Source organism: Syngnathoides biaculeatus, chromosome 10, assembly GCF_019802595.1.
Source record: "Syngnathoides biaculeatus isolate LvHL_M chromosome 10, ASM1980259v1, whole genome shotgun sequence".
Taxonomy (NCBI): domain Eukaryota; kingdom Metazoa; phylum Chordata; class Actinopteri; order Syngnathiformes; family Syngnathidae; genus Syngnathoides; species Syngnathoides biaculeatus.
Genome location: NC_084649.1, coordinates 15040326 through 15056555, shown reverse-complemented (window position 1 = coordinate 15056555; position 16230 = coordinate 15040326). Strand labels below are relative to the sequence as shown.

At 41.1% G+C, this 16230-nt stretch overlaps 1 protein-coding gene across 2 annotated transcripts in view; it reads left to right on the top strand.

Moving 5' to 3' along the window:
• Positions 1–16230, top strand: part of srgap3 (SLIT-ROBO Rho GTPase activating protein 3) — a 71497-nt gene that overhangs the window by 24365 nt on the left and 30902 nt on the right. For both annotated transcript variants that reach the window (XM_061833107.1, XM_061833108.1), the window contains exons 3-4: positions 9402–9564; positions 15966–16028. In XM_061833107.1, the coding sequence (XP_061689091.1) occupies positions 9402–9564; positions 15966–16028 (226 nt within the window). The remainder of the gene's footprint in view (positions 1–9401; positions 9565–15965; positions 16029–16230) is intronic.

Genomic DNA, 16230 nt, shown 5'->3' with positions numbered 1-16230 from the left:
TTCAAGATATGTATGACGACATGTGCATTAATAATGACAGGATGACTAACCTTCTTTAAAGGATAAGTGGAATATTTTAAGATTCCTCTTGAATATGATATTTTGACATTATTGGCACTCATTTGTAAAATTGGCATAGAACGCGTGCGTGCGGGAAGCAGGGCAAGTATTTGACAAAATAATTCCATCCAGCTGTTTCAACAGGTTACATTCTGGCATTTTATGGATCTACTCTCAGTTGACGTAACTCTGCTGGTGCGACCCGATTGGCTTAACCTTTACACTTCACATCGAAGAGAAACCCGCCCTTATGAAACACGGGGCTTAACGACGATTTGATTTTGGCTTCTCGGGAGCATGAAAATGTTAAAATTGAAGAAAAACAATTCATACGTCATGGCAGGTGTTGTGTGAGGAAGTTCCTGCTTTGCAAAAGCACCTTGAACGCAACCCTTGTTGCATGCAGCAAGAATGTCGTATGTTATTCTGCCCTGACTAAGTTTGCTTTAAACTGTTTAATGAGACCCCATTTGGATTTTATTGTAAAATTGACACAACATATAGAACTGGGAAGAATGCACAACCAACTTGCACGCAGTATCAATTCCAAAGTGAATTGCAAAACTGAAAAAACGTGTTCTATAAAGGTCAGATTGTCCTGTGTACAACGTAACAAACCGTTCTGTTTTACTGAGCACTGTAGCATCCCTGCTCAAAACTGGCTTATTTCAGCAAGACCAGAAATAGGTTTAGTCTAATTCCTGATATAGATCATAGCCATCCCAAATAGTGGTTGTGAGCGGCATGGGGGGATCATTTCTGACCCATCTGATTGAATGTTCTGGAATTGCTTTGATCCTCCGACGACGCCACGAGCTGATGATCATTGCCACATTTGTGGTGACCGTGTCCATTATCATGCCTTTCATCTATTGCCATAGAACTGGGATTTGAGGTCACTCTAACAAGCCCACCAAAGATCTCTGATGCTATTAAATGTTTTATTAGGCAGCAGAAGAAGGAAAAATAGACATTTTTTGGGGGTAAATTTTCTCATCTGTACTGGTCCCATGGCACACACACAGCACCTTACAAACCATTGTAGCCTTGGCACGCTTCTACCTAATAGGAATTAAATGGTGGAACAATTAGGACTGAGCACAAAAAGCCAGGAAAAAGACAGTAACTTGGGGCGTGCGTGTGTGTGTCTGCATCTGTGTGTGTGTGTGTGTGTGTGTCCTGGATCAGGCAGGAGGGCAAATCCCGTTAATAAGAAGTGACACGCCCTTTATGTGTCTAGCCTCTCAGTTTTGTGTAATTAGGTTGACGGTGAACTCCTTGAACACAAAATCGGCCAGGGATGAAAAACACTTGTTAGCTTAAAGACATAAAACAACATACTAATGTCTTTGATGACTCTTTATCATTGAAGTTAATTCTGCCTCTATCTTTGAAATCATATATTTGTGTGTTTGACATGTCAGCTGTAGTACATTTGGATTTACACCAAAGGGGCAAAAATATTTGGACACATGGTCATCACTTAAACTCTCGCAGATTGTAGCGTGTGTCTATGGAAATAGTTTAATTTTTACTTCACCCTAAAGGTGTTTCATGGTATTTAAGGTCAGGGTTCTCACTTTCTACCGCACCGAACTCACCCAAGCCCGTGCATGCCTTTTTTTTTTTTTTTTTATGGCCTCTGCTTTGAGCACCTGCACCCAGTCATGCTGGAACAGAAAAGGGCGTTCTTCATACAGTTCGCAGAGTGAAAGTATTGACATTCAAATCGAGCTGGTTTTAAGTTGTATTAATTGAAGCCTATATGGTGCAATGACTTTGAGACGCAAAAATTAGTCCCGAGCAGACTTTAATCTGCGTTGAATCAGAGCCTGGACTCTTTTGGCAGCACCTTTCCAGTGCACAACGCCAATTTGATTTGATTAAGACCTACTGCAGCCACAGCAGACTGACCCAACAAGGACGATTGTTAGATGATGATTTGCATTCACAATATTCACATTGGAGCTGTTTGTAAAAGTTGCTTCTTTTCTAAGCCATCTGATTTCTCTGTGAAAATGGATCAACGAATATGAATTAATTTTCAATATAATGTCTAAAGTTGCAAATGAGCTGTGTTGGAGTTTGTGACCCACCCATGTTATCCATCAAAGGGCTTTTCCAAAATTATGATGGATATTTATGCTTTATGTAGAGCAAAGAAGCAATATTTGACAATGAGATTTGGAACATTTTTTTTTTTAAATAGTCTTCACTGAATCCTTTGCAGCCGAGGTGTAGAGGGTGTCCGGTTTGGTGGCCTCTGCATCGCATTTTTGCTCTTTGCAGATGATGTGGTTCTGTTGGCTTCATCAAGCAGTGGTCTCCAGCTCTCACTGGAACGGTTCGCGGCTGAGTGTGAAGCGGCTGGGATGAGAATCAGCACCTCCAAATCTGAGACCATGGTCCTCAGTCGGAAAAGGGTGGAGTGCCCTCTATGGGTCAGGGATGAGATTCTGCCCCAAGTGGAGGAGTTAAAGTAGGGGTCTTGTTCACGAGTGAGGGAATAATGGAGCGGGAGATCGACAGACGGATTGGTGCAGGGTCTGCAGTGATGTGGACTTTGTATCGGTCCATTGTGCTAAAGAGGGAGCGAAGTTGAAAGGCGAAGCTCTCAATTTACCAGTCGATCTACGTTCCTACTCTCACCTATGGGCATGAGCTGTGGGTCATGACCGAAAGAACAAGATCCCGGATACAAGTGGCAGAAATGAGTTTCCTCCTTAGGGTGTCCGGGCTCTCCCTTAGACAGAGGGTGAGAAGCTCGCTCATCCGGGATTTGGATCTCTCCGGAAGAGCTGCAAGAAGTGGCTAGGGAAAGGGAAGTCTGGGTATCCCTGCTGAAGCTGCTTCCCCCGCAACCTAACCCAGAAGAGTGGTAGAAAATGGATGAATGGTTGGATGAATCCTTTGCAACTGTAAAAAAAAAAAAGAAAAAATAAGTGACAGCTGTTGATTGAGGGGTTTGGTTCTATAGTTTGAATTATCCTATGGCTTTGTCGGCCATGTCAATAAAATGTTTCCACATCTCACTTTATGTTTTTTCTTTTTTTTTTTTTCTTGACGAACCTATGTTGCAAAAGCTTGTAAATTCTTCCCATTTGTTCTTCCTTTTTTCTTTATAAAAATATCTGATCTTTTTCATCAGATACCGGTCATGCATAATTGCTGCCCAAGCTTAAATGCTTGCTATGACAACCAGCATTTTTGGCTTTAGTCCCACTTGGTGTCAAACATTGTAAACCCAAGACAACTTTGCCCCATTCTGACGGTCAGATGTTGGGTTTTTTTTTTTTTTCCAGATAGCAGTCAGTAGCGCCATGCACGAAAGAAGGAGAAAAGGATCTCTACAGGTTGGCCAGACAGAGGGCTAGAGATGGGAAGGATGTGCAGAAGGTTAGGGTGATTAAGGATAGAGATGGAAATGTGTTGACTGGTGCCGGTAGTGTGCTAAATAGATGGAAAGAATACTTTGAGAAGTTGATGAATGAAGAAAATGAGAGAGAAGGAAGAGTTGAAGAGGCAAGAGTGAAGGACCAGGAAGTGGAAATGATTACTAAGGGGGAAGTCAGAAAGGCACTACAAAGGATGAAAAATGGAAAGGCAGTTGGTCCTGATGACATACCGGTAGAGGTATGGAAGCAATTTGGAGAGATGGCTGTGGAGTTTTTGACCAACTTATTCAACAGAATACTAGCGGGCGAAAAGATGCCTGAAGAATGGAGGAAAAGTGTTCTAGTTCCCATTTTTAAGAACAAAGGGGATGTTCAGAGCTGTGGGAACTATAGAGGAATAAAGTTGATGAGCCACACAATGAAGTTATGGGAAAGAGTAGTGGAGGCTAGACTCAGGACAGAAGTAAGTATCTGCGAGCAACAGTATGGTTTCATGCCTAAAAAGAGTACCACAGATGCATTATTTGCCTTGAGGATGCTCGTGGAAAAGTACAGAGAAGGTCAGAAGGAGCTACATTGTGTCTTTGTGGATCTAGAGAAAGCCTATGACAGAGTACCAAGAGAGGAACTGTGGTACTGCATGCGTAAGTCTGGTGTGGCAGAGAAGTATGTTAAAATAGTACAGGACATGTATGATGGCAGCAGAAAAATGGTGAGGTGTGCCTTAGGTGTGACAGAGGAATTTAAGGTGGAGGTGGGACTGCATCAGGGATCAGCTCTGAGCCCCTTCCTGTTTGCAGTGGTAATGGATAGGCTGACAGATGAGGTTAGACTGGAATCCCCTTGGACCATGATGTTCGCAGATGATATTGTCATATGCAGTGAAAGCAGGGAGCACGCAGAGGAACAATTGGAAAGATGGAGACATGCACTGGAAAGGAGAGGAATGAAGATTAGCCGAAGTAAAACAGAATATATGTGCGTGAATGAGAAAAGTAGAGGGGGAAGAGTGAGGCTACAGGGAGAAGAGATAGCGAGGGTGGACGACTTCAAATACTTGGGGTCAACAATACAGAGCAATGGAGAGTGTGGTCAGGAAGTGAAGAAACGGGTCCAAGCAGGTTGGAACAGCTGGCGAAAGGTGTCTGGTGTGTTATGTGACAGAAGAGTGTCTGCTAGGATGAAGGGCAAAGTTTACAAAACAGTGGTGAGGCCGGCCATGATGTACGGATTAGAGACGGTGGCACTGAAGAAACAACAGGAAGCTGAACTGGAGGTGGCAGAAATGAAGATGTTGAGGTTCTCGCTCGGAGTGACCAGGTTGGATAGGATTAGAAATGAGCTCATTCGAGGGACAGCCAAAGCTGGATGTTTTGGAGACAAGATTCGAGAGAGCAGACTTCGATGGTTTGGACATGTTCAGAGGCGAGAGAGTGAGTATATTGGTAGAAGGATGCTGAGGATGGCGCTCCCAGGCAAAAGAGCGAGAGGAAGACCAAAGAGAAGGTTTATGGATGTGGTGAGGGAAGACATGAGGGCAGTTGGGGTTAGAGAGGAAGATGCAGGAGATAGGCTAAGATGGCAAAAGATGACTCGCTGTGGCGACCCCTAACGGGACAAGCCGAAAGGAAAAGAAGAAGTCAGTAGCGCGATCCTTATCCCAAAGCACAGCACAGCTGGTGGAAGTCAGCGATTCACGCATCAATAGATGAGCTCCTTCACAGTATGAAGCTTTTGCAGTTCCATGCCAAGGCAGCTGCACATTAGCGAACATTGGCAATCTTCCCCCGACAAGCAAAACCGCTGCGTGATGTGCAAACCGGTAAAAATAAAACAAATGCGTACAGCATGTACCAATGTACCAGTTTTGTTTTTTGGCTCTTGTCGGGTGGGATGTTTGGTCGGTGAGCAGCAGGCAGACGCAGTGCGAAGAGGATTAAGAGAATTCAGAGAGCAGTCTTTGGTTTGATAGCTGCGCACTTCCTTCTGGGAAATCTGGTTGGGACACATCACAGGATCGCGGTGATTAAGATGACGGCATTCAAGCATAAAGCGTGGGCGCATAATGCTGTTTTTTTTGCGCCCCGATACGCACATTATGCTGACATCTTGCAGTGCGTTTGTCAGCGAAGGAAATTACTTTCCCGACATACAGTACACTTCCACATGATTTTTTTTTCTTGCAGGGAGCATTTCACAGAGTAAATATTAACAAAAGCTGGATGACGGTCCTCACGGTGCATCGACTTTTCCATCTTAATGATATTCTGTGTATAAATACACAGAGGCAATGCCAATTATTCCTGACTCTGCTCTCTATACATCATTCTCTTTACAGGACCAACTAGAAGATTATCCCTGTATATACAGCAGTATAAAATACAACCTATTGAATATATATATATATATATATATATATATATATATATATATATATATATAAAACATAATGTTTTAATTTTTTTCCAGGGATGTGGGTCACACAAAGCCCAATTAGTGGCCTCGTGCTTCTGTGAAATGAGGTCTGTGGCACGGGAAAATGACATCTTGTTTTCTTGTTGCTCTGACTCTCACTTTGCCAGACATTAATGTAATAAAGCGTGTCTTATTGTGCTTGAAGGTTGTGGTTGTGTACAAATTCACTGCATCGTGATTGTGCGCGCGCATGTGTTAGCAAAGATTAAATAAAGGAATTGGAAGGGAGGCTGTCCCTCGAAATGTGATCAGACAATCCCCAACACTTTTAAGGATTAGCAGAATTTGGAAGTGCTTGGTCCCCAAACCGCTGGAGTAAAAAGTTTTGTTATGCACAGAAGACCGACCGGGCTGCAGCCCCTTCAGGCAGTTGCTCAAGCAGGACCGGGTACCAAAGGGAAGATGATGACGATTGAGAAATAGGCCATCTCAGAAGAGGGAACTAAAAAGTAGACTACTTCAGATTCTCTATTGCTAATAGAGCTGTAATTACTAATGTGTCAATGAGTGCTATTTTGCGTGTCTTTAAAAGGAATTTTCTGTATTTATACTCATTTCTTCTCTTTGCATTGCACTGGTTCTGAATCCTATTGAAAACACAGCAATCACTGACCTTTGCAGTATGTCATTCATTATATTGCATGGTTATCTAAATATTTATGCACCAGCCTCAATATTTGAAGCTTTCAAAGGGGAATTTTGGAGCCTCTTCCCAAAGGTGGTGCTGTAGAAGAGAAAATGTAGACAAAGAAAATCTCATAAGCAATAAAGTAATACTTATTATAAGTCTTATGAAAAGTAAGCAGAAGATATAGTCAATGATACAGTATCTTATGCTTTGTGAAATTAAGATCTAAATGTTTGAAATTAATTTTTTATTGTGATTATTGTTTTACATTTTCAGTAAAACATTTTGGTGTCCTTTTTCATAGAGTTTGCAACGTGAGCGCAACTAGTTTGCGCAGCTACTTTAACTTTCCTAGCATAAGTTGGGAAGAAAAAGGCTCCAGCTTACATGTGACCTTGAAAATGGATGATAAATATCACTTGGGTTCTTTGCCATCTTCCGAAGTTTTGTTGATGTTGGTGGTGGAGTTTTTGCAAAATCTGACAACTTAACAAACTCACTAGCTAAATAACTACAATCAAAACAAGAGCTCTGACGCCTCTAGCATGACACTCATGTTAATGTGGGCTTAAATACTATGCTGATACTGTAGTGTGAGTTACATTGCGATTCCCAGCACTTGTAGCTGGATATTAGCCTCATAAGACGTGATTAGCACTGGCATCGTCTCCGGAGGGTCTTTGATGTTGCTGAGAACATGTAGCGTAAGACCCCCACCGTCCCCAAAATCACTACCAAAAAACTGCACTCTGGTCCTGCTTTGCTCTCATTTCCTTCTGCCTTTCTTTATCTGGGCCTCAGGGTGGCTTGATTGATGAATGCACAGATAGAATGAAGACACGGAGAAAGGCTTTGGAAGCATATTGCGTGTTCGTGTGTACATGTGCGTGCAATACTCGCTGTCTACCATATCTATGCAACGCTCTTTGGATCGCACCCTTGCCAGCAAGCGCTTAAAGTCATTATGCGGCAAAGCAGGCCTGTGCATCATTATTCATTTAACCAGTTGATGTCTACCGAGAATATAATGGAGTTTAGAGTATAAAATGTAGAATTATTTGGATGGAGTGCAGATGCAGTGAAGCTGGGTTGGAATGACTGGAGGAAAAATTAAAGTCAAATTATTTTATTCTACTGAATCTTTTGGATATTTGGGGTGTTGGGGACTCAAATGTGCAGTGTGTGTTCATGTTTTAAAATGATCTCCAGACTAAGAGCAGAATTTGCCCTAATTACCTCTGCTAAGAGGGGATCTTTATTTTTACGATGGGCACATGAGAAAATTGACTTAAGATGTATGCAAATACAGGAAGTCCTCTGTCTACAACTGAGATCTGTTCCTACAGTAGTGACTTAACTCGAATTTCGACTTAAGTCGGATTTCACCATTAAAGTCAGAATTTACATCAAAATACTTTGTATAAAAAAACAAATACAATGAAATAAACAAGATGATGTACTTAGCATTACTACAGAGATGTGGCTGTAGAAGAAGAAGGGGAGGCTGTGCTTGGGTATTGCGACGGAAACTGGTCTTCAATCCTCTCCATCTCGACAAGTATCAAAGAACCTCGTTTTGTGATCATTGTATTCGACATAGGAACGGAACCCTTCACATGTGCTAAAATACGGGCTTTGTCACCATGGTCAACTGACTAAAGCCTTGGTGGCGTTGATGTTTCTCTTTTCTCCAATCGTTTGATGATCTTGAGCTTTTTTTCCATGGCAATGGATTTAGGTTAACCTATTTTGGCTGCAGAAGCATTGCTAAAAGACACAGGTTTCTTCTTTGGGGTATTAATGTCTAAAGAGGAGGTCAAAAAATGGGAAGATACTCCCTGTGCACAAACGCGGACAAGCATAAGCCAGAAAAAATGGCAGACGGGGACGAGTGTTGTAAATTCGAAACGTCTTAGGTCGAGACCGTCTTAATCTGAGGACTCCCTATAGTTGGGTCTCCGGAGTACTTTCAATTGTGAAAATTCCTAACTTTAGTTGGCTGCCTTTATGTGTGAGTGAGCAAACCTGGTCAGAATTGTGACATCAGAAGTTTGTAAATTTACATAAAGGCGCACTCGTTATAAGTTTCTGCATCTGTGACTTGAGACTCTGGCTAGGCAAAGACCCACCACTTTCTTTTTAGTGACAGTTGGACTATCGAGAAACACCAAAGTCAAATGCTTAGCACAGCTGCAGTGTCATTGCATGTACAGATTCATGTCAGTTAATTGTGTCATCAGCATTGGCTTCTGAGGACCAGATTAATTATAATCAATTGTTCTGCCAAGATGTTGGGTGTCTGTGCAGCTAATGCATGGATCCACACGCTAAATGTCATTCTGTGGCTTGGTGATGAATACCTCTGTGAGCGAAAATCCAAACCTGTTTTTTGGGGTTCGGATCTCGAAAACAAATAATGTTATCATTGCAAGGTTTTGTTCAATAACCTTTGAATTATATTCAAATGCTTGATGACTTAAATAATGCTGTCATTTGCATTTTCTATTGAGCATAATGAGAGAGATTAGCATAATAATTTGGAATTCAGTTTGTAGCGTATCAGTCAAAACTAATCAGGTTGCAAATAATTGTTCATGCGTCTTATCAAATTGGATCCAATAGGAATGCTTGAGCTGTCTCAAACTACTTCAGATCCTCCTGTAACTGTTTAATTATTTGTCAGGGTCGACTCATGTGTAACCCATAGTGGAGGTCTTCACTTTCCTGTACACTTGTATTTCTATAACATGAGTCATTAATCTTATTAAACATGGCCTGGAAATATAAAACATCCAAAAAAGGGCATATATTCACACTCTAACCGTTTCTGTTTTGTTTTCCAGGAAAGACCAGCACCTGCTGTCCTCTGTGAACTGCTGGTACCTGGTTCTGAACCAGACCAGACGTGAAAGCCGCGACCACGCCACACTCAGCGACATCTACACCAACAATGTCATTCTGCGCTTGGCCCAGATCAGCGAGGACGTCATCCGCCTCTTCAAGAAGGTCAGCGGGAGCTTCATTCGTGTGCAATTCAGCCTCACATTTCACTCTGAGAATCAAACAGAATAAGCCTCATATTAGTCCCACAAACCGGAGATTCGAGGTGCACTGAATGATGGTGCCTTCGGATCGCTATATTTGTAAAAGATCAGGACGTATTTCGCCTCGTAGCCAATATGACATTTCCAATATTTACAGACAGGTCAGTGTAGGCTTGTAACTAAATACACCCTGTGCTATTGAGCTCATGATTGCCACGCCACCATTTTCACGGTAGGTAGGAATTATTCTTCTCAATCTCAAATTCCCTAGAAGTATTTATAATGCCATGTTGGCTCATTTGAGAACAATGCATACTTTGAAAAAAATGCATGTCACAGAGAGGTTTAGCAAAGTTTAAAGTGTGGCCGCAACACGCTTCAGTGTACGAGTAGCTTTTTTTGTTTTTTTTCTCCAATCATAGTTAATGAATGCAGGTTTGTGTAAAACCAGGAGTATTTTTTTTAAATATTGGTATTTGTATTGAAAAAATCTCTGTGGGTCCATCACTATGTGGGATTTCTTCCTGATTGAGAACAGATCCACCAACAAAGTATTTGTATGGGTTCAGACTTTTGTACGCTTTCAGACTTTTCTGTGTAAATCTCGAAGACTTACTAACCAGATATGTGTGTAGATCCAGTTGTCCAAGACAACCGGAAGCCAATTAACAGTCCAATTTCTCATCAGCAAAAACATGAAATTCAGCATTAAATATTGGTCTCCTATGCCAAGTGTCTCTCATTTTTCCATGTACCTTCGTTTATTGTCATCTTCTAAATGTTTAACGCTATTGGACAAAACTCTGGGTGTCATGCTACAAGACATATTTTCGTGTTGTCTCTAACCAAGTTAGCATTGAACAATGCTACGTTAGACCAGCAATATGGCTAGTCACATGACTTCGGTGATGTAGGTGCACGAGCTCTATACTTGAAATTGTAGTTACTTTGTTTAGCTTCTTTGCTTGACATTGGTGATCACTTGGGAAGCAGATATTTCTCCCAAGTGTTTAGTTGAAAATACATCAAGAATTTGGTTGATAGTTTGTTTGATGACGATGAATCAAACAATTTTGACAAAATGAACTGCACTACTCGGGTGTATCAATCAGAGGTCCTCTTGTTTCAGTCCTAACTCATTTGTTGTCTGACCATTATATTATGTGCTGACTACATTGTGGTTCCACACTTTCTTGCAATATTTTTTCTTTTCTTTGAAGAGATTGGCTTGTGAGACACGTTATACAAACACACAACCAGTAGCTATTTTTGTCTGGCAGCACGCTTCGAGTCCCTTCCTAATTGGCTCTTCTTCCTTTGCATATCGCAATCAGGGAGTCTGTGCCTTTTGCAAAACCCAGTGTTGACTGGGAAAAGCTTGCTTGATCTCGATTTTCTGTGTGAATACAGACCATGAAAGCAGGGCCTCACAATCTTTCTGACTGGCGAATTACGGCCAAAAAGTTCAACTTTGCTTTAACGTTTCTGTAAAAACCACACTAGAAGTCACTCTAACGTGTGGAAAAATGTTAGATGGAAAATGGAAAAACAGAAAACTTCTGATGAATCCAAAATTAAACTTTTTGTCCAAAAAATCCAAAAGGTATCTTTGAAGCATACATTTACAACGCCCCCTCCATAAAAAACAAAGAAAACAACATCAACGAACAAAAACACCATCCAGGTATCTACAGATGGAACTGGAGCCTTTGTCAAGGAATTATAAAGAGTTCCAAATACAAGTGTTTGTGTGCACAAAACATTCACACTTCCGCTAGAAAGCAGAAAAATCACATGAAAAGCCTACTAAAACAGCAAAACTTTATATGAAGTGACTCAGGGGCACTTTAAATGGTAGTAGTCGTGCGCTAACTCCCATTTAGCATGTGTTTCAATGTGCTGAATACAGCCACAGCATCTTAGTTGTCAGATGGTGTGCACACTTGTGCAACCATATTATCTAAATTGTTTATGCCCCCCCCCCTTATACAGAGTTTTCCCCCAATGAAGCAATCTAGAGTATAAGTGAATTTGTGGAAAAAGTTTAAAAATAGCTTGGTCCCATTTTTTTAAACCCAAAAACATTACTTTTGGATGGGGGTGTGTAGACTTTTTATATCTACTGTTTTTCTGATTTGGTAGTTGAGTAGAACTGGTCTGTATCACTTCAGCTTGTATTGTTTATTTTTGGATCTCATTGTGTAATGAGCTGTCGAAGGAGGCTGTAGAAGGGGTAACACGCTGAAAAATGGTGGCCAGACACCCCTGCGCAAATATTTTGTCACCTCTAATGAGTGTTAGCGGCATTTAGTCAGCACATAGCAGGAATAACTGAGGTCTTATGCAAACATCGGAGCCCTGCTCTCACCTTGCACGACTTCCTGGACGTGTCCTTGTTTGCGTGTTTGCCAGCACTTAAAAAAAAAAGGAAACCCTTCATTTGGAAAAACAATTCCACTTCATAAAAAATCCATGACAAGGGTCATTCCTTCATTTCCCCTCTGGCATGGGTGCGATGTGTCTATAACCTGGCCAGCCTCCACAATGCTGAAAGTGAAACCAGCGAACACCCCAGAGATTGGGAGGGTTCTTTTCGTCGGACCATTGTCAAAATAGAGCCAAGCAGCTGGCAGGAACCGCTCAAGAATTGAAAGAATCGTTTTAGGAAAAATGTCTTTGGCTCAATATTTTGAAGGCCGCTCGACCCCGCCCCCTAATACAATGGGCAGCGTTAGCCATGGAGTGCTGAACTGGGGTATCAAAAGTAACACCCTTATACTTAACTTTTACGCGACTTATTTACATACAGTCATCACTATTATTTGTGGAGTAATGCCTACCGGTTAAAATTGTGTTACGATGATGACGACGATGATGATGGTGATGAAATATAAATGGTACAAGCCAATGAATGGGGAAGATAAAACTGGCATCTTTGAGCGTTAAAGAAACAAAAAATATTCAAATACATGAACATATCACACTACACATAGTGAAACACTCCAAGACTCTCATTTATCTTGTCAGGTGGCACAAGGTGTTGGCAAAGAAAATATCACAGTACTGTATTTGTCCATCCATCCATCCATCCATCCATCCATTTTCTGTAGCCATTTATCCTCACGAGGGTCGCGGGGAGTGCTGGAGGCTATCCCAGCTGTCAACGGGCAAGAGGCAGGGTACACCCTGAATTGGTTGCCAGCCAATCACGGGGCACATAGAGACAAACATTCACCCTCACAATCACACCTAGGTGCAATTTAGAGTGTCCAATCAATGTTCACACACAATCACACAGGCGGGGCCGGATCGAACGCTGGGTCCTCAGAACTGTGAGGCCAACGCTTTACCAGCTGATCCACCGTGCCGCCCCACAGTAATGTATTTTATATTAATATGTAGAATGCATGTGGATATTTTGTAACAAGAAAGTAAGATGATTATTGACATCCAGTGAAGGGGATGCCCACTATACCAGGTTTCCTAACGTGGCAGTATCACTAGCAAAACTGTCCTTCCTTTCTATTCAAACACCCGTGTAAATGTAATCTTTACAAATGACATGTGTGTCATTTTTCTAGAGGGCAAAAAGACACTGTGAGAGGTGTGGCAATTACTCGTCATACATTTATTCAGTGAATGAAGTAAAGTGCACTTGATGCACAATGTGGAGGCATTGAAAAGTATGAGGATCGCTCCAAAACGATCCCTGCTCTTACAGTGTGTTGCATCACAATTGTTCATTGCCTGCTTGAACTCTTCCTGCCCCCCTCCTGCCCCCCCCACCCCCTGAGCCTCTGCAGTCTGCAGTACATGCTGCAGTCTGTCTCACTTCGGAGCCACTGGTGCGCGCTGATGCCATTCAGCAGCTGCCCGAGGACTTTCAGCATTTATTACATCTAGTTTGTTGCCTGTTTGAGTGGGACTTAATGCCTGTATGTCTGCAAAGACAAACGAATCCACAGCCCACCCCCCCTTCCTTCCTGCACACAACAGAGTAAATTCACATACCGTAATTTCTTGAGTATAATGCATCCTGAAGTATAATCCGCACTCCCAAAGTTGACCTAAAAAAAAAAAAAAATCAGGAAAACCCTTCTACCAATGTACAACGCGCACCTCCAATTTGCTGCTATCCGTATGCTCAGAATAGTAGGAATTATCCATTTCTATTTTGCCAGGTTTGTATTTTTAATGTTTGTACTTGTATTGTTTTTCAAAAAGTCATAATTAATAATAATCTTTGTGCATGTACTGATGCAGCGGTAATATATATCTCGGGACAGGCCAAACGATATGCTTGTCCTGGTCTCTGCAATTGTCAGAACAGAATCCCTAAAGCAACTAAAGTAAATGCTCAACGATGGCATGACATTTTATTAATACTGTTGATAACACATTACAGTCTTGAATAAATAAACTACAGTACATTTTGTTGCTTTAGATATTTGTGCATCAAATGTTTGTGCATAATGCGGTTTATCCACAGCAATACACACTCTTGGCCAAGACTTCAAAAGAAGCATCTGACTCATCGCCAATCTGAAAAATATCCATCGTAGCTACCTTTGGTGCATCACTGTCAAACTCATCATTGATAACTTGGTCCAGTCTTGGTGCCTCCTGCATTCATGAACAGTGATCCCATCTTGCTCCCCCAGCATGCCATCCTCTGTGCCATCCATGGCATTTGTGAGGAAACATTTTTTTGAATCCCAAGAGTCTTGGTTCCCTTTATTCCTCATTATTGTCAGCACTTTGAGGGGAAGGTCCACCGTGCAACCAGCACAGCCTCTTACCCCCGTTTGACTTCAATCTGTCGCAGCCCTTCATAATGTCAGGTCGCAATCAAAACAAGAGTTCAAACTACGTAGAAGTAAGCGTAATGGGCACTTAAAAAAAAGCGAGCATTTCAATTGTGTGCGCCTGTTTTTTTGTTTTTTTTTTAATGTGCCCATTATGATCGTACTACGTAGTTTTGTTAGTTAGCAGTTAGCTCATGTTGTTTTGCTAAAGGTTTGGCTGCGTCATCGGCCAGAGTGAGGTCACATTTCTTTTAAAAGTGGCTGCACAACTAGCCCTTGTTGTCGACATTTTTTGTCTACGTTTAAGTCAAAACAAACTCACGGGCTGTCATTTCTGATGCTTGGTGCAGTAGTAAAAAATATGTTAAGCTAACGATCGTAAAATGCAACCCCCCACCACCACCACCCCAAGGAGGTCAGAGTTCAGGTTGGTGGCGCAGATTACCGTAATTTTTCTAAATGTGTAATATAAAACATCAAATATCATATCGAAATGTAGATGTATACCTTTTTTTCCCCACTCTATGGAACTGTATAAGACTATACAATCTAATTGTATTTTTTTATTTTTCATACATACCTAAATATAATGCGCTCTTAACTTTTTGAAAATATTTTTGGAAAAATTTGCATATTATTTTCGAGAAATGTAAATGTTGGTCTTTTTTTTTTGTAATTCACACATAACTACGGAAATGTATTACTGCCACACCCAAAAAAAAAGGTCGCGTTACACTTAATAATGTGAACCATTTCACATTATTAGGTGAATCGATTCAGCTTATAACATAGATTCGTTTCACATAATAAGGTAGATTCGTTTCACGTAATAATGTACAAAATAATAAATAAATTTCCCCTCTCTTTACCCCAACCCCCAATAGACAATTACTTCTGGTTCGGGTGGGCGGGAGCAATACGCTTCCATAAGACATCATTTAGTGTTGCACAAAACATGGATTTGGTGAGTTTTTTACGGAGTCGTGGTGTACCTGAAGATTGCCTCTTATGCATGGAGCAAGAACGTGTAAGTTTATTCTTCGCATCCTATAGTTTTGTGTTCTTGATATATAACGCTAAAAGGTCTCCACCTACCTGATCCAGAAGTCTTTTGGGGGTTGGGGTAAAGAGGGGAGAAATGTATTTATATATATATATATATATCTACGTTATTATGTGAAACGAATGTACGTTATCACGTGAATCGATTCACATAATGTGAAACGTTTCACATTATGTGAAATGTGACCTTTTTTTTTTTTTGGTGTGGCAGTAATACGGTTCTGTACATAACGTACGAATGACCAATTCCACAAATCTGACCAACTACAATAATGGTACATCCGCACTCTGAGAGGTAAGAGGTGGAATTGAAAAGTTTATTTTGGTCTAAAGTGCACTCCACCATATTACATCTCTACAGCTCTTGTATTGTACTTCATTCGATTATAGAGGTGTACTCAATAAAAAAAATTAAAAAAAAAACTGTCAGAAAATGTCACCACGTGTCACCACCTTTCAAGCACAACCTGAGGTTTTGCTGTACTTTGTTTTTCAGAGTAAGGACATCGGGATCCAGATGCACGAGGAGCTGGTGAAGGTGACCAATGAACTCTACACTGTACGTACCACACTGATCTCTTAAATGATCACGCCTTTTGTCATGTCCTTTCAATATTTTATGTTCTTGTTTTCCCACCTATTTTGTTGTTAATTATGACCTGAAAAAAATGTAAGCCTGCTATACACTCACATCTCACTTTCAATCTTTTTTTTAAGCGTAAAAGGCTGTGTATTTATTGAACAGTTTTGAAGATTATGAT